Genomic DNA, 27865 nt, shown 5'->3' with positions numbered 1-27865 from the left:
GAGGAAGAAGAGCCTGAAGCAGAAAGTAGCATTGAATAGTAATGCAGAAAAGGAGATGGGATCTACCATAGGAAAAGGTGGTACAGGCAAACTTGGGAGCAAACCAGGCATTTTTCCAAAACAATTTGCCCTTGTTCTGCAAATCTTGGAAATTTCTGACCTCATTAGCTAGACACAAAATGCCTCTTGGTAGTGTGCAAGGGAGTTCTATCATAACTGTAATTATCCTAATGGCACTGCTGCCATGATGGTATATAAACTATAAACAGGAAAGGCTGAAACCCACTGACACAGATGAGATGCAAATGAAGGGCTGGTGCCTCTAATATAGGGATACGAGGAAGAAATGGAAACTGGCTGAGGAAATCCCTCAAGAGTTGTCTCCAGGAACTGCCTTCAAAATGTTTGCTCAGGGAAGAAAGTGTGAAGAAGGGGAAGGGTGTGTTTCTTCCTCTTATGGTTTTCTGAACCCTGGAACCAAGGCTCCTTCTGAGAAAGCTTTTATATGTTGTCCTGTGCAATGTATTTTCTGGGAAGCTCTGTTACTGCATATTTGTTGCAAGAGGAACACTATATATCAGTGCCGAGGGTGCATAGTTTCTAACACCCTTAGACTGCAGAGGGAGTCTCCTTGAAGTAATGGGAACAGCTTGTCCCTTCACGTGAACCTTTTTTTATGAAGCACATAGACCACCACTACCTATGGGTATTAGTCAACTGAGGCTCCTAATATATGTTTGAAATGTAAAGAAAAGCTCGATGCATGGAAGAAAAAGGAGATTTTTAAAGCTAAGGCCAGCTATGGTTAATGCTTGCAACTTTCTCAGTAGTTCCTGAATCAAGTTCCTAATATCTGACTGAGCTACACATAAAAGACAATAATTCAGTCTTGATTTAAATTTAGCTGTCATGTGGGAAGGAAATGTGGTGTGGAGGCTGAGGAAAATCAGGGGTCACAATATGAAAGGAAGGTGTAGGAGGGAAAATACATAGTTTAGCTGTAACACGTTTCAAGATCAGAGATAGAATTTATGGTCATTTATGGTACTGTGGCACTGCAAAAAGTCAACAGAGAAGTGAGCCCCATTTTGCTAAAAGTGGTAAATCTCCCAGGCAAGCTGTAGACCTCGCTCTGAAGAAAACTGCAATCTAAATATATTACATGATCACCAACACAAACACCAACACAAATGTGAAAATAGAAGTAAAAGGACAGGAGTTAATAACTAAACCTATGAATACAATATTTATTTTTTGTAGGGAGCAGAGAGAGGAGACTGAGCTAATATTTTGTGAAAAATTTGTCTGTTGTTTGGTTGTCCTCCAATTCATCGAACACTTGTGCATCTGAGGAGGCACTTTAGCTGTGAATTATCCTATTAATGTCAGTTACAGTCTTCTGGAGAGGGGCAGGTACAAGTGTCTGAGAGGATCAAAGCTTTCGACTTCTTAAGTGTATGAAGTAACTACTAAAAGAAGGGTAGAAAAGCTGGTATTGTCTAACCACAAAACCTACTAATGAATTGCCAGTAGCTGGCAGATCAGTGAGGTGTCTCTTTTCAGCAGATCTTTTTCCAACAGCAAACAGACAACTTTGAGCTTTCAGAATTTTAGGGTATTTTGGTTTTTGACTGGCTGAATTTTGACTAGGTCCCCTCAGTAACCTGCAGTGGTGAGGGGCAGGAGGCATAGTGTGAGAGATGAGGATTCTACTCCTGCTCAGTACCACACAGGTAGCAGCAGTAGGACCCCTGAGATGCTCTGTTGTCAGTATGTTTTGTGTTAGACACTGTCCTGACACAGACAGACCGCATAATGGTGATGACTACATATGTCAGAAGGGAGGAAGTGAAGCTCAAGTAACCAGAGCTAGAATTAAGAAATCAAGTATGTGTTTCTGTCTCTAGAGGCTAAAATGGGTTGGCATGGGTTCATCTGTACAGTTCTTCCTTCAAAATATTAGGTATAAAAGGAGTTGTTAGTAGACAGCTGTTAAGATCTGTTCCCATTTAGGAAAGCACCAAATAGCTTTACAGTATCTTTGTTTCTTGCTTTTGCAATGGATACTGTAATATATTCTGTTGAAGCTGTTAACTTAGACTTCCTAGTACATGAGTATACAGAATTAAAATTAAGCTGCTCTGCTCACTACTTCTTTCAGACTGTCCCTGGTGCCAAATGAAACCATTAATTAACTTTCTGACTCCCAGGTTATTCCCCACAGAGTTGAAAGATGTTTTGCTGGGAACAAGTGAACAGCATTTAGCTGCATCTGTAATAATGTAATACAACCATTCATTTAATTTGATTCAGAGCCACACGAGGCTAGACAATGTCCTTTGTGGAACAAGAAGCATCTTCAAGTATGAATTTAGAAGGTGGGATGCATTTCTGACCCACGCTACAGCTGCTGGATGTTTTAGTGCTCTCTCAACCCTGCGTAAAATGATGTCTCCCATGACACAGACATGGAGTGGGGAACAGACTAAATTTCTCTCAATATTAACAGTGTCAGTATACAATGTCTGGGTTCGTAAATGGAAGGTGTCTAGAAGGGATGTTTTCAAATGATAATTGTTTGCAGGAAGGGCCAATAACATTCTGTAAGAACAGAATCATAATAATTTTTCTTTACATTTCTATCTTGCTTTTTCTCTGAGTTGCTCCAGTTTCCCTGATCTCAGGTGCACTGGCTGTTGCTACATTCATTTCACACTACAAGTTGTTTGCTAACTTGCCTAAGATGTGCAAGATTTATGACGGAGCCAGGGAGTGTTCACATGGAGCAGGGGTGTACATTTCCATTTTAATTCTCATTTCCTCTCTCCTCTTTTTCTGATAAGCAAGAGCAGACTGTTGTTGCACAAGGCATTCTGTGCTCCACATATCCGTCCATGTTGTCAGCTGTTTGTGTATCAAGTCTGAGGAGGTGGAAGAAATATGAGGTGTGTTAACAACAGACAGGTACTTCTCATTCACAGTTTTATCACACGAGGAAGTGATGTCTGATTAATAGAGCCAATCATACATTTTCTGATGCAACACTTCTCCTTTTCAAAATGTTGATTGGATTCTGCATTGCTGGGTTGGCTGGTTCTCCAGCTTCATGGAAACCTGCTTGGAAGGTTGTCATGCTGTTGCAAACCTTGCGGACCCACCTGGCCTGTTCCACTGGCTACCCACCATTCTGTGATGCCATGACACTGTTGGCTTCTCCCAGTTACCACAGGCTACCCCCTGGGCTGGTCAGCATTTGAATGAGCTGCCCATTAGATGTCCTTCAATTGTTGGCAATTCCTTTGCTTCCAGCTTCCTAGATCTCTTAGCTTCAAAGCTCCTAGCCTGCTCAGGTGACTACCTGGCCACCCACGTGGTAGCAAAACAGCTGTGTAGGCAGGGTCCTGGTGCATGAGCTGGGCATCAGCCCAGAAGTGTTTCGAAATCTTTCCTGTGTATGTGAGTGAATCCTTTCTGGGCAGGGTGAGGGGAGGTGTGCCAACATGATTTCCTCTCTGGGGTGAGCATTCCAGTTCACAGCACTGATGCAGGCAAGTCACGGGACACTTTACCTTTTTGCGGTTCGCAGCTTGCTTGCTTGCTGACAAATGCATTCAGTATGTGTGTGAGGACACAGCAGGGAAGACCAACAATTAGTGGATTTGAATCATACAAGGCAAGGGTCTCTGCCACTTTGCAACATATCTGTTGCATGGGGAGAAATTGCAGAGTACAAGCTGTGCATGCTGCAGAGAAGGCACCACTACTGGTTTGCTCAGCTGCATTGCCAGGCTGTGGGTGAGCTTGGATTCCTGGAGGTGTTTATGGGAGAGGTCACCATTTGAAATCTAGTCTTCCATCAGATCTCTGCACCTGGAAGTTAGAGTCTCTGAGTGAGTGCATCTCTTTCAGCCTGGGCTCTCCCTGGCTAGGCCCAGGAGGCCTAATTTTGGACTTTGGCACTTACATCTGGATCCCCTGGCAAAGGAGGCAGTGTAGGTAGCTTATTTTATTGTTCTGCTCTGACAGACTCAATGCCTCTCATGACTAACACAAAAATTTTCTGGCTTTTTGGCCATATCATGTTGCACCTGCCACATAAACTGGAGGCCTAAGGTTAAAAAAAACATAGTTCATTGAGACGCTGAAGGCTTAAATTTCTGGTGGCTTTGGTATGAGATCTATTCTGGGTTCTCAAGTTGCAAGTAGCCTTGTACGAAAATCTTAGGAGCTTCAGATGCCCCAAGGTATTACATGAATTAAGAGGTTGAAAAAGATCTATGCCTGTGAAAAATAAGTTTTCTACTAGAATGAAAGCATTTAAAATTGCAGTAAAGTGTAATGTTTTACACGCTGCTGAATCAGAAGAATTAAAACAGACCTAATATGCATGCCTAGAGACATTCAGATATAAAATCAGGCTCCAATCATGACTCTGCTTTGGCACGGATTAGAGCAGCTTTCCTGAGACCAGCGGAGATGTTCTGTGTGTTTCAAGTGCTGAGCTCTCTGCTCATACTTGTCTGCCTTCTGCACTGTGTTCAGGGGAGCAGGTGACCAAAAGGTGCTTTCATGTTGCTGCGATAAAGCTGAGAGTGCTCTCAGCAAGGTGGATTCCCAGTTGCATAATTAGGAAAACTTTCTGACTTCTTTCTGTAACAAGAATGATAAAATGAACTAGAAGAACAGGCACATACCTAAACAAGAAATTTTTATCATCAGAATTACTTTCTGTAGGGGTACGTATCCATGCAGAAGGAGATTTTCTTATTAAAATCCTCATGACTCTCTAGAGCCCATGAAGTCCTCATGAAGTAGTCTTCTGCTGTCAGAAGTTATAATCCACTAGGAGCGAGTCACAAGGTTCTTAATTGCTGTGAATAAGCTTGCAAGACTCATAACTCATAGTAGCTCTAATGGCTAAGTTAAACTCTGCGTTTGTGTTTTAAATTATTCCTAGAGAGATTTTGTAATTGAAAAAAAAAAAGAAAAAAGATAAAATTATGAACATAAGTGAAGGAAGGGAAAAAATCCGTTTTCAGTTTTGACAACCTTGCAGTAACCTTAGAAGAACCAGACAAAGAGGTACTGAAAAACCCAACAACTTTCTGGTATTGACGTCAATGAACTGTAATGATCCACTTGCAGGGATGTGCACTGAGTTGTCTAATGTCTTGTTCTCTTCAGATACTAATTTCCCCATGAGTCTTGAAGCTTCAGGCAGCTCTCATGGACAGTGCTATTTGTCCATGGTCAGATTCCCACTAGTGAACTTAAGGCAAGTTTTTTTATGTTCTAGTAACCTGAGGTAATGGCTGCATGCCACTAACGAAGGGCAGTCCTGGAAATTCCTCAGAAAAAGGAAAAGAGAAATTTTCTGTTGCTTCAGGTCCTTGAATGAGCTTAGCATTTGTCTAGAAGAGTGCCAGAGCTAATCCTGTGGAGTAGGGACAGAACTCTCTAAGTTTGGGACTGGGATGGGAGCCAGACTTCTTTTAGTGATAACTAGCTCTCAAATGAGTTTTGCTGCAACATGAAACTTCACCCTGAGATATTTTTAAGACTTGAGCATTTTCAGATATTTACCAGGGATTCTGTGCCAGGATTCATGCCTCGTTGTGACCAGTATGCCTGCTAAAAAGGCGTACTTTGTGAGTACTTCCAAAGCTACTGGTGATACTCTTGGATGTGTTCAGTTCACCCTGAACTGGATGTTTCTGTATTTCTTTGCCCTGTCTCTATGTTCAGATGAGTGGTTTTCTTACATTTACACTTCACTAAAGTCTTCTGTATTACTTAAGCTAGGACATAGGTTGGCTGATGCCATGCTTATTTAAAAAGCCTGTACATTAACTATACTAGCCTACAGAATAACATACTCAGGATACCTAGTGCTGTCTTTAGTCTTGTTAATTTTGGAGGGCTACTTAGATGATGTTACTGCCAGGAATGAATGAATTGAACCCTTAATGACTTGCATATAATTTGAAATAGATCCTTTCATCCCTTTCTGAGACAACAGCTAAGAACCTTGAATAAAATCACATACAGGACTGGAAGAGGATTTCACATGGCAACAGGGTTAGAAAGGAAATACTTCTATTTGTGTCATACCATCCCAGTACCTTTTGTTTTCTAATTACTCTCACCTAGTATAATAACATTCAGTAGTAAACATTTTATTAGTAGGTCTTGCCCCAAAGAACTTAGAGGCATAGAGAGTGAAAAACAATGGGAGAAAACAAGAGTTATTCTTGATTCTAAGAATCACCATTAAAAAAAGACAAGAGGTTGGTGGCAGCTAAGAAAGAAACCCTTCTCCTGATAATTTGAAGCTAAATGCCATAACCATAAATCAAGTCTTCCTGTCAGCCAAGTGGTGAAGTGTAATACTTACCTAACACTTCTGAAATCTTGACTCAAGATATTTCATACTGACATCAGCATCAGACTATTTGAAAAAGATCTGAAGATAAAGGTCTGAGAACCTGGCTTGAGTGGAATGACATCGAAAAACCTTAATTATTTCGACTGGATGCTCTGAAATCACTTGGTTTAAAATAAAAGAACAAATTCTAAACATAAACACAGTGGGTTTCAGTGTGTGGCTTTACAGTGACGTGTTTTGGAAAAGTAGCGCTCCAGTCCTCAGATACCCCAGGTAAGTAATAAGCAGCTTCCTCCCATGAAGCAGCAAAGATCACTATCTTGCCATATTAACAACAACAACTGCAAAGTGTCTAAGGAAATTAATAGCTCTCTTATCTGGCCAGGAAAAAGAGCCGGTCATACTGGCTTTACTGTATGATATCTTTATTTAAGACTGCAGTGGTACAGGAGATAGGTAAGAGGATATACAACCTTTTACTTTTCTGAAACAGCTTTAGATCTTCATAGCCAGAAGGACAGTTCATTTACAAGTGCTGCTACCACCTGACTGCTGCTCAGATAAACAACGTGGTATTTTGTTCTAATTAGTATCAGGTGTGTTGAAAAGGGTTGTTTGGAAAATATTCAAAGATCTAAAATAATTTCAAATTAGCTGTGTTGTTTTGCTCAAAAAGAATGGGGTGGGGTTGGGGTGAGGACAGGGGACATTGAAAGGTTAGAAAGCTTTTATTTCAGAATTAAATGTTGCGGTTTTGAAGGATCCCCATATCTGGCATTTCCGAAGCTTTGCTTTATAGCTTCTAGTTTCACAAGGCAATGTTGAATTGAAAAATTGAGATATATTTTAATACTTTTTTTTTTTTTGTTTGGATTAATTTTTATAGTAGTTAAATAATGCAAATATGAAAATAAAATAGTTTGGGGATGAGCTAGTGAAAAAAACTACTTCTTTTCCCAATTTTGGAGAACATTTTGAAATTTTTTTGTTTGAATTTGACTACTGACAATTATTTTCTGCCCCCCGCTTTTTTCCAAGTACTTTCTTAATATTAATTCAGAAAAGAAATAAGATTCTGTCATAAAGTTGGAATGAGATCAGGTTAATTAACCCATGAAATCTTTCTAGAATCCCTCTTGTCTTTGTCTCCTGGACAGCCTTTTACAAACCGAAACTGCAGGTACGGTATTATATTTTCTGGATCTGACTCCACTAGTATTATCCTGGCATGATTGTCCTCCCTCTAAAGAGGGGAAGGGAAGGACTTTCTGTACCCCCTTAAAGCTGCTGCCTACTATTTAGTTGGTTCACTAATACATTGTGCTGTGCCCTCTTTGCTTTAGATTTAGCCTTTTAGTTTTGTCCTTCTTTATGCAGTTGACTTTCTTTGTCTTACTTTCCCCATGCTGTACATTTTTTATGTCTGTAGTAAGGCCCGACAGCACGTAGCCTATTTCCCTCATGTCCAGGAGGAAATGGACGTGGTATTTGTCAGTGTGCTTGTTGACAAGCAATACAAAATGTTTTATGTATTTTGGCCATTCTGACTTATTGGAAACACTAACTTCTTGGAGAGGCTATTGGAAAAATTAGTTCCACAGCTCTCCAAAATAACTTTTGCACCTTGATTTGAAGACATTTTGCGATCTTTTTTTCTTCTTTCCTGCTCCATTAATTCTCGAGGCTCCCTGCTGCAGCTGTTCTGTTTTTAGTGTGTTGCTCTGTTTCCAGGCAGACATACCCCTCTTTGAGTGGAGTTCATTTTCGTCTGGCTGTTTTTCCATTTGCCTTTTCTTTTGGAGGTAAATTTGTCATCCTACTATTTTGGTCTCTCAGTTTACTACAGCAGTAGAACCTGTGATCAAAGCTACAACAGAAATATAAAGGTGAAAATGTCCACTCTCAAGATGAGATTTTTTCCTTTTTTCTCTGTTTCTTTTTTCTTATCTCTGGAAATGGGATGCTACAGACTCCTGTGTCCAAGGAAGCATGGAGAAAAATGCTTGCACTGTAGTCTTGATTGCTCTTATAAAAATGCCTGAGTGAGGCTGTCAAAACAATGTTACTGCAGGAGCGCAAGACTTGCATGATTAATTGTTCTGGACCCCAGATTGCTTTCTGGTGAGTTTGGCTTATTTTCCTGGGAGTTTTGTAGCTGGCCTTCTATTTGCTGCACATTTATTTGCAGCAAATTAAACCAGACCTTTATTTGAGATATCTTTCTTTTTAGTATTTCGAAGATGACAACCTACCTAAGCAGTTAAGTTCTCACCATGCTGCTTGGTAAGCTTGCATCCAGTCCTCACCAGGACCCACCACTGTCACCAGCAAGCTTATGGGGGAATAGGATGGGAAGGTGGGACATGTCAAGATGTAATCTTCATTGACAGCCACAGCAGAGTCTTCATGAAGTGTCAATTTGAGCTGTTGGTTGTCACTTACATACATCCAGGATCACCTGGCTAGAACTAATTTTCGATTTGTGACTTTTTTTTTTTTGAAAATGTTTTAAAAAGTGGCTTAAAAGTGATCCACAGAGTGCATCTGAGTTTCAGAAAAAAATCTGAAGTCAAAGATTTCAGGTAAACCTATTTTCATGGGCAATTATTGTGGTTACATTTAATTTTTTTCTTTCTCTTGCCAATAGCCAAATTCATAAATACTATTAGATGAAAATTAACTCTTGACACTCTCCCTTTCCACCAGTGTAAGGTGTCCACTGGTTGTTTGGTGAGGCTCAGTCCTGTCTGATATTAGTGGCCCCACTGAGGACATATCTTACTGCAAACTTACGGTGGCCTCCAGGCCTTTTCCACATCAGAGTCTGCACAACCTACAACCTGAAATTGCAAGTGTGGATTAAGGAATGGCCAGAACAGATTGCCTGGAGCAGTGTTCTGACAGGCACCTCACAGGTCGTCTGTCAACAGTTCACAGTAGGTGTGGGAGAGGTGGAGGGGGCTGTGCTATCTCCAGACGATGCCTTAGGACCCACCACTGTCACCAGCAAACTTATGGGGGAATAGGATGGGAAGCTGGGACATGTCAAGATGTAATCTTCCAATAAGAAATATGTAGAGGGCAAAGGCCCAGAAGGTATGCAGCTTTCCCTTTCCCTACCAATATTTATTTCAATTTCACCAGTATCTCTGCATTGACCAGGTGATCATCCAGTAGGTACTTCAAAGGAAGGAGGTTTGATTTACTGCTTGGCAGAAAGATTGCCCAGAATTTATTAAAACAAGTCCCTGTTGTAGGAAAAGTTGAAAAGAGCATTCAGAAGTGGATTGGTCTCCCACCAGAAACTTTAATAGCTGAGATTTGGCTATTCCATTCCTTGGACTATTTTTTTTTCTTGGAGTACTTTGTGGAAGAACTTAAAAGCTACTGACTAGATAGATGGAAGATACGGGGATTGAAGGAAGGCTTTCTGGACATGGCAGAATCCACCCAAAAACCTGCCGGGACAATATGGGGGAAATAAAAAAATTGTGTGAGGTAATAAAGTGGCAGGCAAAGATGTGGTAACTGCAGCTCTCCTCTCCCTCTGACACTGCAGATCTTGCCCTCTCAGACGTGGGCAGCCTCTTCTCCACTCAGAGGAGGCAGAGGGTGGAGCTCAGCGCCTTTATAAATTATATGTGTCCTTCAGGTTATTTCAGCAGCCCCGGCAAGCCGTGAGCGTGTTTGTCAGCTGACAGATCTGTTACTCAGATTGGGTTTTCTGTTGCTGTCGCCATCTTGTCCGTCATGGGGAGCCCACCAGCCAAGGTAAGACAATTGCAGCTCTGTGCTTCGCTGTGACCCAGCACCTTCTGTTGGGACCTCCCCGCTCCAGTTCTCGCGAGCAAACTCCCTCTACTTGCAACTGCAGAGAGAAAGTCTGCTGCTGAGGTGATGTGGCAGGGTCGTTTGAAATTTTGCAAATTTACCATTTGCCCCTTTACTGCACAAGAACTAATACGTAAGTGAGCTTCAGCGAAAACACAGAGAAAATATGTCCCTGTTCTTTTGTCGTGAGGTGTGCATGCTGGAGTGAGCGCCGGCAAGGAAGAGGGGGCTGGCCTAGGATGAGTTCACCTCGCTGTAAAATGAAAGCACTTTAGCCCCGCTGCATGCTTTTCTTGGGACTGCACATGTTCATTGCTTGCCCCAGCTGAAAAAAACAACAGCTTTTTCTAGCGACAAAGCATAATTTATATTATATTAGCTGCAGGGAAGAGTTCTAATGAGCTATTTGGCTCATTTAGCTATCTTTAAAGTAATGTTTACAGCGTTTGCAATTCTAGAGGAAGCATTTCATGTCTGGACTCGAGTTTTGTAACAGCACGTTCCGTTCAGAGCTTTTAACTGAGTTGTTAGTATAAATAAACAGAATTACTAGCCAAGAGTTATCTTCTCATGTATATCTTCAAAAAATAATGTACGTGGTGTCTGAAAGGCAAGTTGTGAATTATTTACAACTCACTGTTCTGTATTTATCAAGCTCTATGCCAAATTTTGCAGCAAATAAAAGAAATATGGGCATTCAGGGTTTAAAATATAGGGAGAAATAATGTTACATATGATGGTTTATAGAGAATCATTAATCATTAAGAATAAAGAATACTTACTGTACTTGTGCTATGATAATATTTGCAGGTGAAGTTAAGGACTCAGGAAAATATCAGTAGCTTGAACAAATAGCTCAAATCATAGATTAAAATATTCAACTCTGGATGCTCAGGGCAAAGAACATAAATTATAAATGTGGTGTAATTTCTGGATAAAATTTGTATCTAACCTGTTAGATCCAGAGCTATCTATCTTAGATATAAATATTATCTATCAATGTTGTATCTAATAAGATAATTCTGGATCTGATAGATGAGTAGATAGCTTAGGTATAATTTTATCTAGAAAATCTTAATTACAGCAAAAGTTCTTGCATTTCATCCTAATGCTACAGCTGTTCTTCCACGAGTATAGCCATACTCCCGGTTAAAAGGCAACACTACCAAAACTTTAGAGTATGAGCATCGCTTCAGGCCAGAAAGCTTCTCTTCCCAAGAAAGGAGATTCATTCCATACTGCAGGTAGCTCTTCCATTCTGTCAGGCAAATGCATTTTCCAGTATGTGTAAATTGGTAGATAGATACAGAAATCAGAACAGAGTGGGCTTTGTTTTGTTTTTCTATTAAAAAAGCAAATTGTTTAGAAAAGTGCAGATACTTTGAACTATCCAGGAAGACCTACTAAAACTCTCCCAGTTAATTTTTTGCTGTTTAGAAAGCTACCAATTTGGCACAGAATAATGGACAATATTAAGTTACAGCTTGCTGGGAATGCTTTTGATATTCATAACAGAGTATTTTCTTCTGCTCAGGCAAGACAGGCAAGAATAATCACTCTTTAGCAGTTCTGTTTTGTGAACTTCAGAATAATTTTTTTGTGGTAAAATACTTGGAAATTCTGCCCATACAAAGCCCTGAGGGACCCGCTCATACATGTAAAGGGGTGACTGATAGAATATGAACAGGGCATGCTTCCCAAATCCACAATGACTCTTGAAACAATCCATTAACGATAACATGAAATTACAGTAAATTAATGTAAGGCAAATCAGGTTTATTCACTAACTGTTCAACTTCCAACGATAAGATTTTGGATAATTGTCATTCCCAAGGAAAATGAGGCTTTCATGGTTGTGCTTTCTACTTCTGTCCCCTCCCCTGGTTTTGCGTATTTCTTCAGTTGGTCACTTTTCCTACCAGAACTTTGTGCTCCTCTGATTTTAATGAAAATAGGCAGCTGGTTGGAAGGACAAATTGCTAGCAGTGTTATCACAAATGGAGGGGCTAATAGACTCAGCTTATATTAGGTGTTAAAGAATCTATGTGGAAGAGGGCACTTTAGGACCAGGCTGATAATGAACCTTATTTGTAGTTTATAATTGATACCCTTAACCTTAATTTGATAAATTGCCAAGTTGTAGTTGAACCAAATACTCAGTATCTAAGACAAAATAAGTGGTAAGAATATGCCAAATGATTGCATCTGATGTGAGATCTTGTACATAAGATATTCTACAGCTTCTAGTACATCACTGCAGAAAAGTAATCCATGAAAGGAAGTAAATATTAATATATGAAAGATATTGATAAAGCTGAGTGATAAATCCTACCACTACATCCAAATGGCAAAAGACAGAGAGCAAAGTCCTCACATAAAACTTCATATAACTTGGTGTTATCCCATGATGACAACTCTGCTCAGAGAATTGCTTAGCTTTGGTACAGGGGGAGTGAAACACTGAGGCTCCAATCAGCCTTCCAACATGTGAAAAACAAGGACTTTTTTAAAAAGAAAAGAAAATAAATGGAGGTGGTGATGGGAAAAGGTTCCCAGATTGCCAGGCTCTGCAGAAACTACTGCCATAGAAGAGTAACTTTCTAGTGAAAGTGGCCATGAGATCTTGTTCTAGAAGCAGCATGGAGGGACAATAAGGAGTAAACTCAGATACAAGCTGTTGGTAGGTTTTTCTTCTTTCACTGCCATTCAAAGACCGTATTGGTCCTCATTATTGATGAGCTTTGAGAAGATTTCATATTCTCCAAGTTGTATTTTTGGGAAGAAACCTTGAAGCAGCTAACCACCTGTAAAAAGGAGAATTATGTGTCCTCCTGAAGCTGGCTGGCATGTGGCTATTCTCTGGAAGCCAGACAGTAGGCCCGCAAATGTGTGTTATTCCAATCAGTGAGATGGTGGCAACAGATGTGTTTTCAGTTTGTTAAGATTTGACACAGCTGTGGCAATTCTGCCAAGCTAGTTTTATCTCCTGTTTATTGACTTCTTTGTGTTTTAGACCTGAAATGGTTCCCACAAAACTTGCCTTGATAGTTCAGAAATGTAGTTAGCGCTAACTCCTATCAAGTGAAAATAAGTTTGTTTTTGTTGTTTGTCGTCGTTGTTATTTTTCGTTAGGTTGTTTTTGTTTGTTTGTATTTTAGCCTACTCTTTGGGCCTCCGGAGAGGCTACTACTTGTTGGTCTGAAGTGTTATTGTCTATGATGCAAGCACACATAGGTAGCTGAATCCTGCACTCTGTCACTGCCCTCAATGTGACACTATTTATTTTCCAGCAAAAATAGAAAGATGCGCTTGTAGGAAAGCTGTCTTTGAGTCTACATATTTACAGAGGGGTTTTGTCTCCATGTGGGAAAATAAGTTTCTTCCAAGGAAGTGAACTAGAAAGAGCAAGACCGGTACAGCTGCAAGACTGTCAAGAGCTGTCTGGATATGGTGTCTGTGCTTATCAATTTGCATTAATTATGAAATTACACATTGCTTTTCATGTTAGGAAAATAGCAAATGGGATCTGTAACAATTTTTTTTTTTCCTGGAAGGGTATTCTGGAGTGCAGCACTTTTGGGCAAAGGTGTCATTTTAGACCACTGAAATCAGACCCTAGTAGTCTGCCTTGGACCACTTTAGAAGAAAATTATCTCTGCCTTTCTCTAATGAAAAAAAAAAAAAATAGCCCAATTCTGAATGGTTATCACAGGCTTGAGTAACTGTAGAGAGTGGGATAGCTTCTGGCTTCCCCAGGGATTTGCACAGTCCATCAGGTTTATTTATGGCCACATTTACCCATCTGAACCAGTTTATCTTTACCCTGTAACAGGGCAAGGACTAAGGCGCACCAAATTGGAAGTAAGGGACTGTGTTGGTGTTTCCATCAGTAAGGAATCTGTGATGATGTTTCCATCGGCTGGCAGATGTTGACGTGTTGAAGGGAACTGATTGCTGCTGAAAGGGAAGGGAGGAGGAGTGAGGCTCTCTGGCTCTAGTGGGAGATGATGAAAATATGACACCTATCACAACTGAGAGGACTCTGATGATGAACTGCAGACACACCATTTTTATCAGCAATTAGGAAATTTTCATCACAAAAGGTTCAAAGCAAATTACATACCAACATCCACTTCTCCAGTGAAGGCAGACTCTGAGAATGGTTTGGGCTTCTGTTGAGCAAGGGGGAAGTTGATTACAAAATAACACAGAATTAACATAGTAATTAAAAACAGTCAGGTCTGTAATTGGCTACATAATCCAATATTTCATGTTAATGAAACCCACTAGGAATGCTGACTGAGTGCTCCAGTTGGTACTTCTAGGTTAAATAACTATTTGCACAGAGAAATTAAAGTCAAATTCTTTCAGTGGGCAAGCGGAATAATATGGAAGTGTCTCAACTGGAACTCATAAAGTCCATAATGCATTAAACTTAGAATGTTTTAAATATGTCTGTTTCAAATTGGAGGAAAACAGATTAGAAATGGTTCTTGTCACACCAGAACAAATGTATCTTGCATTTGTATACAAAAAAAGTGTTTCAATCAACTATTAAGAGGCCAAGAAACAGAGTAATCTGTGATTTTGTAGGTTTAACAACAGGGTTTCTCTGCTCAGGGTGATTCTTGAATATTAATCTGAATTTTAAAAGGATGTAACTTTAAAAGTGACATCATAAAATTAAAAAAACCCCACCTTTATTTGAACATGCTAATTCACAGTTCAAATGGTATCCATTTGATGTAACATAATTTACCTCTAAACAAAACTGAATGAAACTGAATGAAGGTTCTTCTCATCTCTAATACCATGTCTCCACCCCATTTTAAAAGAATTTCAGATTAACTGTAGTGAGTGACTTCTTCTATAGAGAAGTTCATCCTCCCGCAGCTCTGTTTATCTCCAAAGTTAATAATTTCAGTGTCAGGAAAATTAATCGTGGTGCTAACTTTCAAAATAAAATTTTCAGATTATTTCATTACAGTGTTATGGGATACTCTCATTTAGGCAAATAGATATGATGTTTCAGTCAGCATGTGGTTTAAGCTGCCATTCAAACTAATGAAACATTTCCAGCATGGTGTGGCCCTGTTTTAATTTATTAGTGGTAACAGGACTGTATGTTATTATTGGTTATTATTGCTGACAAGCTGTGCTAATATGCAAAACCCAAAAATAGATAAAACACTCAACAGCAAGTTAAAAGGAAATGTAAATGTTCCAGTTTGGAAAAAGAAGAAAATATTTTCCTGCTTTTAGTATTAACGTTGTCACGTATCTGTATATGTGTGTTCATTCGGGCTTATCAGAACATCTTTTGAAAATGGCAAATGTTTTCTGACAAGCTTAGGTTGGGAAGCTTGATTCTTTGGTAGAGTTAGGAACAAGTAACTTGAAATAAGTGTTACAATGATAGCTTGTCTATGATGGAAATAAATCTCAAGTCTGGAAGGGAAGTGGTTCTATTCCCATTAGGAATTTTCAAGATACCTAATGACGTGGGATTCTGTGATATTACAACTCCAAAGCAGGACACCTTTTTCTTCAGCTGAAGGGTCTGTGATGGCCTTTGGTCCATTCACACAAAGTCAGTGCTGCATTCGTCTAGATGCCTTTTGGTGAGCTTGGCCAACCTACAAATGCCATGGAAATTTAGTCCTAGTCGGGATACAAAGTCAGAAGTTTTTAGAGAACTTCGGTGATTCCCATGTCCTGGCCTACTGTCAGTGCTGTGCCAGGACCCCGGCAGGAAATCTGCAAGTTCCTAGTGTCGCCTTCCGAAGGCTCAGTTTTGTCCTACCTGTAGCACAGGACCCTCGGCAGATTGGCAGTACAACCACTGCAGGGTGGTCCCCTCACTTCAAACAGAAGGACAGACTGTCCCCTGTACTGTTAAAAATACATGCTGTTTTTGTATTCTGAGTTGATAAAACTAATTGCATTTTTTTTCTCTGCAGATGATGATTTGCCCCATCCACATGCTTTCTGTGAGAATCATACAAGCTAAGAACATCAAGTCAAGAGACCTGTGTGAGTTTGATTGTGTTTTTAATCACCTCCAGAGTTTACACAGTGAGCAATGTTCGGTTCCAAAGGTATACAAGCAATGTGCCTAGAGCACAGCAATAGAAATACTAATGCCAGGGCTATAATTAGATCAAATGGCTGAGGTATCATTAGATCGATTATTTCAGGGAACTGATAAAAACCAGAACTCCCGTATTAATTTCCTGGGCCAACACGGAAGATAGACCTTATGAAGACACTGCAATCTGTAAATCTGCTTGGAGTTGTTTGGTTTGGATGCTCACAATATATAATCATACCAGGGACTGGAATTTTGCCACACAGGCCACGTATTTAGGGACCTTCTATTGAAATATATCAATTATATACAATAATCAAAGGTAAATGAGAGAATTTCAAGACTTCTAAAATATAGTATCATTTGGGGTATTTGCTGTTCTCAGATGACCAATCATGTTAAATTATATTGATAGTTTCTGGTTCAGAAAGGCCTCTGCAGATTCAGCCTTAAGCACATGCTGAACAGGCAGGCAAAACAGACTTTTTTATATACTTTTGTATTCAGCTTTCTTTAACTCATTATCTCACCCTCACAGCCTCCTATAGCTCCTTCTCAAGGTATACTATGGACCAGCCTTTCAGCTGCCATTTTTGCATGGGTCTCCTGTGGGTTCCTCAGTCAGGGCAGAGAACTTGAACTGCCTTTTCTCACACTCTTGGAACATCTGGCCTGTGTATTCCTCTAATGAAAAATGACATGTTCAGCCAAAAAAAGCATCACATTGCAGAGAGTTACAGCTGAGACCATTCATGTCCTGCCATGCAGGGCCAAGCACAACCTTGGCCAGGCCTTGATTTGAGGGAGACCAGAGGGATCCAGTCCCCTGTTGTCTGCTCACCGAACATCTTCCTGTACTCCTGTGGCAAATGCCATGTAGCAACGTCAAGAGGTGGACACTAGAAAGGTGGTAGTGTGACAAGGCCTGAATTTCTGAGGTTCAATGATCTCTTCTATCTACTCTATTGAAGGGACACTTCCAATTTCCTGCGAAAACTTTGTGGGGCAATGTTATTCACTGCTTGATACCAGTATGAAGTATTTAGGCATCTCGGGCTGCAGTGGAAATCTTCAGTCAAGTCCAGACTCCAGCTCTGAAAGACATCACCCTGGAGATTTCCTTTCGCACCGATGTCAAGCTTCACAAAGTAAATGTGCTTTCCCACCCTGGTTCTTCCCAAAGGACGGCTGCTCGAGGCACTGACTGCACTAACCATAAGGAGTAGATGTAGGCTGGAAGTGAGATGAAGATCTCCAACTTGCTCATGCCCTCATGTTCTTGGGACCACACTGGCCTTTAGCTGCAACAGATCTTCTTCCCTAGTACCTAACCCTTCTAGACAGCCGTCATACCCCCTCCGCATGTTTGTGTTGCTGGACCGAGCAAGCCAGTCTCCTCTGATCTTCTCTGTAATATGCGTTCTCCTTTCCTGTAATCATCCTAACAGCCTTTTTTGGAACTAGCTCTAGTTTCAGTTGAACTTTTTTAACATTGTAGACTGGAATTGTAGGGAAGATGCCTGATGAATGGTCAGTGGGGTCTTTTATATGCCTTTCTCTTCACATGGGAAAAATGGCTCTTAGTGTACTTTGTGTGTGCATGTGTACATTTGCACTTTGTGGTTACCCAGGAATTAGATGGTTTTCCTTGGTTGCTTCCAACTGGTGGTCTCTTTACTTATTTTTTAAAAAAATACTAATATTTATTAGTCCACAGAATCATGGCCTTGCCCTACTTTTCATCTATAATGTTGGCATCAGGTTTTTAATTTTTCTCTGCTGCAGTGACTGCATCAGACTGCTATGTCCGCTTGTGGCTGCCACCTGCTTCAAATGGAAAGCTTCAGACCAAAACCATCAAGAATACTGACAACCCTGTCTGGAACGAGACTTTCTACTTTAGGATCCAGAGAGAAGTTGAGGTAGTAAGAAAAATAGAAAATTTGAATAGCTGGGGATCCTTAATTGACACTCTGTTGATCAGGTGTGCTAAATAACTTAAGCAAATGCTTGTGTAACAGAATTTGCAACTGACTGATTCACCCAAAACAGTAGACATATGCAGTAGTGCTCCCCTCAGCTAGTTATAGACATCGGTGATATAAATGCTGACATCTAAGCTAGTTCAGATTCCCTTTGTTGTCACCTGAGACAAATAAGTACTGCTGTAGTATGCTTCATTTGGGCTAATTTTGATGGTTAATTTAGATGATCTTTCCCCCTTCTGGTTGTAAGGGAAGGGTAGAGGAGTTGCTGAGGTGTAAACAGCAAATTTAATCCCATCCTAAGCTGTGTAGTTAAGAGAACTTTGGGGATGAAGAAACTGAGTATGTTCTTTGGGCGGGTTATCAGTGTGGTGCAGAGCACTGACATCTTTTCTGTGGGAGCTCTCTGTTATAGACAGTTGTCTTCTATTTCATGATAAGTTTCCCAAGGCTGGGTTTAATGATGGTGTTCCACATTAGCAAACTCCTGAAGGAAAGCGCATATTTCTTTATTCTTACCACTGTGCCAGTCAAGTAGCTGCAAAAGTCTATAACATTTTTTTTGTTTCCATGTAATAGCAGCTCAATAAGAGTTCTTATTTATTTTCTACTACTACCAGAACATTTTAGAATTGGCAGTATGTGATGAAGATCCACTCACCAAAGATGACATGCAGTTCACAGTTCTTTTTAATGTTGCTAGAATCAGACCTGGGGAGACACTCCGTGAGACGTTTGCTTTGAAATCAGAGGTAAGGACTGAAAATAACAGGGACAGATCAGCAAAAACTCATTGTTCACATTGGCTTTCATGCTAAGTGAGTTGGGTCTGCATAAACAGATATCCTTATATGTCATTATCAATATCTCATCAAAAAAGGTGTCATTGTGTTGGTTTTATGTGACTTTAATCTCTTTTCACAAGTTCAGAAAATGAAGCAGCTTCTCTCTGATGTCCACCATCTCTGTAGGGGCAAAATATGTTAGCAGGGAGCATCTATAAATAGTAATTTTTATCTTTTATACTTCAAATAAGTAACTTCCTTACCTTTTGTCTTGATTCCACTTTTGCCACACTTGGATGACATTTCCTCTTAAATGGCAAATTTTATTAAAACCCTGAAGACAATACACTCACCACTTTAATTAAATGATTTTTTTCAGCCATCTCCCGTTGGTGTTTGTGCTGGATTTCCTTCTGGGTGATTCAGATTTCTCCAGCCCACAGTAAAGGGACACCTATTCTGCTAACATCTTTGGTATTCTGTTAAGGAGCCCATGAAAGAGAGTTGTTCAGAGAACAAAGCTGGGGTAGGTCTGTGACAACTCCTGGGCTGGTTGGTGTTGCTACCTGCCCATTGCAGGAAGGAGACAGTCTATACCCAAAAGAACAGCTGCTTCCCAAACGCTGAAAGCTGTTAAGATGGATCTTCCTTGTGACTCTGCAGGCTGGTGCCACGCACTTCTCAGCCACTGAGTGAGTCACTGGGAAATACAGTGATCCAATAACCACCTCAGTCCAGAACACTCTTGCCTGCTTCATCTCTGCTAGATTCAGTGTGAATGTGATTTAAATGGTTTGTACATGGAAATGACACTGGTGTTAGTCACACTTGTTGCTGAGCTTCAATACCTTTCCTCTGTGCACACCATCTTTGCAGAAAGCCTTTACATTTCTGTTTCAGTCAAGCTTTCCCTCTCTGATTGTATCTTTGGAAATACGTATGATTCTACATATCCCACAATGGGACAATTTGAATCTTATGCGCCTTTTGCAAGCCTGTGGTTTCCATTGCAATCTCAGCTTTGGAAAGGGGTAACACACAGCTTTTATGGTAACATTAGCGAAAGTGCTTTTTAGGTGTGTCTGTACTGCCAAATTCTTGCATAATCCATATTCATAATCCATATGCATAATCCATATTCATTTTACCCTTTTCTTTTTAGAAAGAGAGGTGCACTAGGAAATGGGAAAGTTTGGAAGTGGAATTCTGGATGGAAAGAATGTGAGTAAAATTCCAAAGCTGAAAGGTATAGATCTGCTGGGGGTAATAATATTTCAGAGAAAGAGGAACTTATTCTAGCTCCTCCTCTCAGAAGTAAGCTGAAATTACAGATTCAAACGTTTTTTAACCTTAACTTCTGCAGCTAATTCTGCCTTTTGGTGTATTTCATACAAATCTGACCTTCTGTTTGATATGTATGTCCTGATTGTGGAAATGTAATAGCATTGGCACAATGTGATAACTTGTACACAAGATGCACATAGAACTTAATGGAAGTACTCTTCAAGTTGTTAATATTAATTAGAACAATGCCTAGAACACTATGGTGTTTCTAAAAGACCAGAAAACTTGTATTGTTATAATGATATATGCATAGAGTTATGCAGACAGTATTAGAAAAGTCATCAATTAGGTGATAGCTTAGTTAAACTGAAAAACCATACAGTCAGCAAAAAATAAAATTAAGACCATCCTTCTCAAAGTGGTAATAAGCATTGTGTGGAGGACAAAAAGTTCCAAAATATAAACTTGATCTCTCTTTTAAATGCTATCACAAGTTTGGTTGAAAAAAAACACCACTAGGCTACATGTTCTGGCATATTTGAGCTTAGCATTACCAAAAAAAAGGAATATAGTTCAGTCAAAACTGACTGACTCTATGATTAGAAGAAGGAACTGAAAATACAACGGCTTATTCTTAAACATGAAAAAGCTGCAGAAGGAAATCACTGATGTTTTTGATTAATTTCTCCCTTAAGAAAATCTATTTAATTCATCTGTGAGAGATACCTTAAGAGAAGTTATGAGCATCTCCTGCAAATACGGATGCAGTCACAGCCAGATACATAGAATGGACAGAATGAGATGCAGTGTTTGGAAACTGGACCAAGTAGATTCAGACTAGAAATAAGAGGAACATATTTCACCATTCAAGTTATAAGGCATGTGGGGGATACTCCATCCTTGGAAGTCAAACCTCGTTTGTTACATTTAAGTACATTCTATAGTTGAAATAGAAGTTTTAAGGCTGGAAGTGGTGCTTGGTAAAATTCCGTGGACTTTGCAGAAAGTCAGAGATTACATACTACATACTTTTAATGGTCCTTTCAGATACATGAAAGCACTTATGAATATGTGTAACATAGTGATGTTAGAGGATTGGCCTTAATGAGAGATGCTGTTAGTATACTCTGTAGCTTACTCATGGTATTAAATAATTACATTAATTCTGTGACAGACCTAGGTCTTACAAGGTAAAATGTCTGGGAGAAAGACTTTCTATTATTTACCTCTGTGTTTTCCAGTCACACATGCAGCACAGTGGGAGCTAATTCTTATTTGCCATTCATTTATAATCAGTTGTAAATTATAATCTAGAACAGCCAGAAATGTCTTTCATAATAAGTATTTGCAGAATACATTAATAGTCGTCTTTGCTTTCCCCAAGTCATGTGGTCATTTGTTAATAGCAGGACATTATTCCATATAGACCAATATGTCTTTGTCTGCTGTATCTTAGCATATAGTTTTAAACACTGGTATTTTTGTGAGCTCTCCAGCTTTTTTTCTTGTTTGGCTACTACATTTTGGTTCATGTGCTTAGCAGGTGATCATGGATCATGCCTTTTAGAAAGCAAATTATGATACTAACAAAACTATACTCAGTTTTAAGTAGGAAAGGTCATAAAACTACTATTCTTTTCAAATACCAGATACTCACACAGCTTTTGTTTGTTTGTTTTTTGATTCTGTCTTTTCAGTCCTGGCCCTCCAGAGCGTCTCATTACCAATGATGTCCTAGTGGTAAGGTTCACATATGAATTTAGCTTGCAGTGACTTTTCCTTCATTTTGATTCTCTCCTCTTCCCCCCAGACATCTGACTTTTTATAGAGAGAATAGAAGCTACTAGGATAGATAAGAGCATGGTGTGCACTATAAAGTGCAAGATATGGGATGATTCCCATTTGTTATGGCTTAATTGTTGTGCTCTCCATGCAAACATAGAAGTTGTGTTTTCTTGAAGTCCTTAGATATTACAGGTGTTGATCTTTTGCCCAGTTGTGGTTTGTTAATGTTGCAGAACCCCATATTTGTTGGTGTTCAAAGTGAAAACTGCTCGTGTTTCATTTAATACAGTATGGCACTTGGCAGGAAAGACAAAGGTTATAAAAGGGATGAGTCCATAGAATACAACAGTAAGTATTCAGTGTGATTCTGACTGGAAGTTTATCTAATGTAACAGCTTTTTGGGAAATGAGTTTTTTAATAAAGAGTTATTTTAGTCATTGAAACATAGAGCTCTCTTTTTGTATTAGTCAGCATGTGGTATTTACCAATCTCCTTGAGCTGGCCTGGCAGTGAAGGAGTACAAAGTACTTCATGCCAACCACTCCAAGCCTGCGCATGATTCCCAGATGCTCGCCTTCAATACCCCTGAGGCAAAGTAACGCATATGCTGGTCTTTCCCCCTTATTTTCTCTGTGAGGCATAAGAGCTGTAATGATTGACACGTGTTGCTCCTGAAATGGCTTGGAAAACTGTCCTGGCATGAGTTATTACAGGTGAACTAGCATGACTCAGGTGGAGGGTAGGGTGGAATAAATCCATGATCTCCCTGCATCAGGACCGTCAAGAAGATGCCTTGTAGACTAATCACTGCCACAATACACAGAAACTCGTCATCAGGTGTCCTTCCCCACCCTTCCTAAAAAATTATCAGATACATGTGTAGCTGTTTGGGCAACAGTGTGTTGTACAGAGCTTCCTGAATTGGGGATAACTTGAATGGGTATGACATCCTCTGGCAATGCACCACTGCATGGACAAGCTAGTTCTGAAGCATCATAACTGGGCTGCTGTTCTGGGATAATGAGCTTTAAATTTACTTTTGTTCAGCTGAATAGTTTCCAGCATTGAAGCCAGTCTAGTTGGCTCTATAATATCGGTAGTGGTTGTCTGTATGATTTTTCATTATTTGCTGCAGATGTGGCATTTGCCATCTTCACCCTTTTCCATTCTTGTCTTTTATAGTCCCGTGAGGTTTGCTGCTTGGAAGTTCAAGTGGACATTAATGAAAGCAGGAGATACTTGACAGGTATACCAATTTCTTTGTGAAGCAGGACAAGACCAAATCAACCCTATCATAGTCATTCAGACCCATACAGAGATGACTAACAGTGTTCTAAAGACACTAAAACATAATGCAATGAAAGTCCCTAAACTGCCTCCAGTTGTAATGCTGATCTCTCTGTCTTTTCCTTGATTCTATCAAGCTGGGCACAGTAAACTTTGTGGAGGGAAGTGTGAGAGAGAGCTGACTCGGAGCACTCCAGGCTGTGGGGTGATGGCAGGCGCACCGGTTTTGCCTGAACAGCAATATTATTCTCTAAACAAATCTGTTTTCACTAGAGGGCAAAAATCTCGTGCTTACGGTGTCTGCATCTCATGAGGGAACACAGAAAACTACAGAGGACACAGATACTTTCTACTTCCATTGTGTGAAGGCTTGGGAGCCGGTTCTAAAAGTCAGGCTGCAGGTAATAAGCACTATATGATACCACTGTTCATACTACTTACTTATGTCCAGTGTCACCAAAACAGTAAAGGACTAGATTGTTTCTATTCTGTAAATAAAACCCATGTTTTTTGTTCTCTGTAGAAAGTTTCTGATAAGGAAGATGACAATAGCAATTTAAGTGACACCTTAACAGTACCACTGAAATTTCTCCCTGTTGGACATAAAGTGAGAGTAACCCTCCCTGTAAGACATGTAAGTGCTTCACAATTTATGTCATCTTTTGGAAAGAAGAATAAAGTAACCTTAAGTATTTAACACCACAACATCAAAAAAAAAAAAAAAAATCAGTAACTCTGAGTGTTTTGTGCAAATACCAGTTTTCTGTGAAAAAGGTTAGTTTTCTCAGAGAAATATGTATTTTCTGTCAATAAAATCAATTATTGGATCTAATCCTTGCCAGTTTAGATTCATTTAAGACCAACTTCTGCTGTCCTTACATAGTTGAAGGAGAATATTCAATACCTCTGGCAAGGCTTTGGGATGCCCCACAGCTCTTTATCAAGCCCAGGCAGCTAGCTCAGTCCATATACCTGAATTTAAATGGTTAAAGTTAGATGAGTTGAATCTTGCCCTCAGAAAACAATTCTGTCACATTCTTTTATGTGTACAGTCGTGATGGTAACTGATGGAGAGAGAGAACTCTAAGTTGGTTTAGAAGCAGTAGTAGTGCTGCTGTGTGGCCAGATGAATCTGTTAACAACAGCCAGACATCCTTTACCAGACCTTTCAGCAAATGAGAAGTAAAAATAGGAGGGGAAGAATTTCTCAGCAGCCTAGGGGAGAATGAAAGTCTGTTTTACCATTAGAGATTCCCACCCCTCTGTTGGGGCTCTCTTATCTCCAGTAGCTTTTTGGAAGGATATAGTGACTTGTATTTCCTTTTCCTGTCGCTGTCTCTGTCTGGCTGCTGTTCTTCATCCTCTAGGATAGGGGGGTGGCAATGTGGTACTGCTGCTGGGTCAGGATGGTTCATGGAGGTATATTTATAGTGAGGAGGAAATCCTGTTTCACAGCCCATTCATCTAGCTGCTTCGACTCCTCCTGCCTCTTTTGCTTCTCTGTAGAGTATGTTTGGTGTTTAGTTGCTTTCCTTTTCTTTCCCGCTACAGTTTTGCAAAAAAATATATGCAGGGTGGTAATGGTACAAGGCACTGAAAATCTTCTCTTTTTCCCAGTCATTCACGTTCTTGTTCTCATTGCTTTGTTTACAGAATGTGCCACTGCAATTGTACCTCCAACTAAATGATTGGTAAGAGGACTGTTTTTTTCTCTAAAGATTTTATTGCTCTTTGAACTATGAATTCTAGAACAGATTATCCTTTACTTAGATGCAAGGAATGTGCAAGACTAGAGGCAAAATATAAGAACAGTTAAGTCACCATTAAGGAGTCACCACAGCAGATCAAAGTTAAATGTCCTTGGGGCAAAAGAGTCATGCCAAGATGCAAAAAAAAAAAAAAAAAGGAGAATTTTAAACGGTGAGGAACTTAGTCACCGAGCATCCTTTGCGTCAAAGAACCAAAGACTTATTGGAGGATTCTTCAAGGGACACAGAAGTGGGAAGAAGGCAGAGAAAAAAAGGGAATTTGAAATAAGCAAAGCATCCAGAGTCCATACAATACTCAAAAGAGACAGGTATTCTTAAGAAAATAGATTTGTGGCTCTTGTGATATCAATAGAAAGAAGTACAAGGTAGGGAAGAAGAAATGTTACACTGTAAAATAATGAGACAGACAACAAATAAACCAGAATTATTTGAATACTTTTTTTTCTTTGCGCTGTTTCTGTATAAATCTATGGATGAAAGATCATGTTAGGTTCAAGTTACCGTTTGCTCAGAAATTATATGAAGCAGAAATAGAAAGGATTCAGCTTACAAAGCTACTGAAAGACAGAAAGAAGCCTTTCTTTTTTCATATTTGCTGTCCTTAGCTAACAGTAGAACACACACTGAAACATCAGAAAATAAAGAAACCACATAGAAGCAAAGCACTTGATTTATTTGAAACTGGAAGCTGCGTTTCTGTCTCTAAATCTGAACAGTGAATCGTAATTTTTTATGATATTTGGTAGGCTGCAGTTGCTGAAAATAGCTCCATATGGATTTATTTATGTTTCAGCACAGAAAACCTAGATGTGCGGTTTGGGTATGATCTGTGTCGAGAAGAGCAAGAGTTCTTGCAGAAAAGAAAGAGGGTGGTTGCCAGTGCCCTGAAGAGGGTTCTTCATCTGGAAGGAGATCTGCATGGACATGAGGTCTGTGAGCTGGAATCCAAGCATGGGCTCTGCGTCTATTGAATTAGGATTGACGCAACTCCCCACAAAATTTCTGGTAGTTTCGACATGTTGATGACAAACCCATTGATCTGAATGGCAGCAGAAGTTCTCAGCATGGCATACCTCCTACTCGTATAAAGTTTCAGCTCAGCTATTCACGCCTCCATTCTTTCCAATGGGTCAAATTCCTAAGGACATAATATATCACTCTTCAAAGCCAGAGTTTCCAACAGTGTGATGTAGCTGGTCAGCAAGATTTGAGGCATTGTGCTAGACACAGCCTAGCCAGGCAACCCAGTTCAAGTAGGAAAACAGGATTATTTGGAATTCACCTCACATAGCTATTTATGAAATCATTGTGATGTCCCTTCTTTAGGTTTACTCTTTTTTTGATATTTTCAGAACACTTTTCACAAAAAGTCAAAATTCTTTAGGGTAGCGAAAGAACATTTTATAACAAACTCCAGCTGAAGTATCTTTTGTTGCCAAGATCCATGGTGAATTTTTATGTGTATATTTATTTTCCTGCTGGAATTATGTTTGTTGAATGGATGCTGTCCAAAGAATCATTTTCTTTACTTAATATATTTTTTCTGAACTCTGCTCAGGACCTCCTTGAATCCATTTTTAGTCGCATTTGTTGCAATTTTTGTTATTTATAATAAAATCGTATCATTTTCTGTTATCAATCATTGAAATTCCAATCATAAATAACAAGGGGAGGAAAAAAGGTTAAGACCACTGCATATTCAAACTTATCCAAGATTTGGGGTTAAGGGAACCTGCTGAGTATCTGGAGGTTTGTTGGAAGAAGGTACTGGTAAAGACTGACTGAATGTTGATTTAAATTCATTGTCCTTCAATGAAGTCTGCTGAGGAATTTGTAAGAGCTGTAATTAGACTTTTCCAAGTAGGCAAGTGAGTAATTTTTTGAAGATAATACTTATGTTTTTAACAGGTCCCAGTAATAGCTGTTATGGCAACAGGCGGAGGCCTCAGAGCAATGTCAGCTATGTTTGGCCACCTCTTAGCTCTGCAGAAGCTGCATTTGTTGGACTGTGTTACCTATGTCACTGGGGCTTCTGGCTCAACATGGTGCGTATAGAAAATGAGACTGGTATTTGGAATGTCTGTAATATGACATTTCCACACAGTGAGATGCATGTCTTTCGAAGTCTTACATTGTAAATAAGTGAATGTAATTCCCTGGTAAACCTATAGTAATAGGTTGGCTTTCAGTCATAACTTCAGTTTAGGCTTGCTGTGATTAGGCTCTTCTGTGATTAAAGTAGTTGCGTAAATATAGTAATTTTCCAAAACCATCCAAATAAATGGATGATTTTCTCACATTTCTGTTCTTTAGGACCCTAGCAGACCTGTATGAACATGCCGACTGGTCACAAAAATCTCTGGAGGGGCCACTTCAGGCAGTAAAAGAACAAGTGACAAAAAGCAAGCTCAACCTTATGTCTATAGAGCATCTGAAGTATTATCACAAAGAAGTCATTGAAAGGAAAAAAGCAGGACATGTGTCATCTTTTACAACCCTGTGGTCACTTATCCAGGAAATGTTCTTACATGAACGGGTATGTACGTGGTCCTGCCACACATTTGGGAAACATCCACTCATTTTCTTCGGAGCTTTACTCTTTGAGGGCATGAGGTAACGTGTGGAACAAATCCAAAGTGACTGAGGCATCCCAGTGTGGTTTGTA

At 39.7% G+C, this 27865-nt stretch overlaps 1 protein-coding gene across 1 annotated transcript in view; it reads left to right on the top strand.

Annotated features, from left to right (window-relative positions):
- Positions 1 to 10135: 10135 nt before the first annotated feature.
- The window catches only part of LOC309442085 (cytosolic phospholipase A2 beta-like), a gene marked incomplete at its 5' end in the record, with an annotated part of 30627 nt that continues 12897 nt past the window's right edge, over positions 10136 to 27865 (top strand). Inside the window, 14 exons of the mRNA XM_082057553.1 lie at positions 10136 to 10156; positions 16177 to 16249; positions 17276 to 17452; positions 18090 to 18226; positions 18910 to 19041; positions 20237 to 20295; positions 22056 to 22098; positions 23327 to 23390; positions 23705 to 23832; positions 23955 to 24065; positions 25085 to 25122; positions 25994 to 26129; positions 27109 to 27245; positions 27514 to 27736. Coding sequence (XP_081913679.1) covers positions 10136 to 10156; positions 16177 to 16249; positions 17276 to 17452; positions 18090 to 18226; positions 18910 to 19041; positions 20237 to 20295; positions 22056 to 22098; positions 23327 to 23390; positions 23705 to 23832; positions 23955 to 24065; positions 25085 to 25122; positions 25994 to 26129; positions 27109 to 27245; positions 27514 to 27736 — 1479 coding nt within the window. The remainder of the gene's footprint in view (positions 10157 to 16176; positions 16250 to 17275; positions 17453 to 18089; positions 18227 to 18909; positions 19042 to 20236; positions 20296 to 22055; positions 22099 to 23326; positions 23391 to 23704; positions 23833 to 23954; positions 24066 to 25084; positions 25123 to 25993; positions 26130 to 27108; positions 27246 to 27513; positions 27737 to 27865) is intronic.

This window comes from Streptopelia decaocto, assembly GCF_964273445.1.
Source record: "Streptopelia decaocto genome assembly, chromosome: 7".
NCBI lineage: Eukaryota > Metazoa > Chordata > Aves > Columbiformes > Columbidae > Streptopelia > Streptopelia decaocto.
The sequence above is the reverse complement of the archived record's forward strand: the minus strand, read 5'-3'. Positions and strand labels throughout refer to the sequence as shown.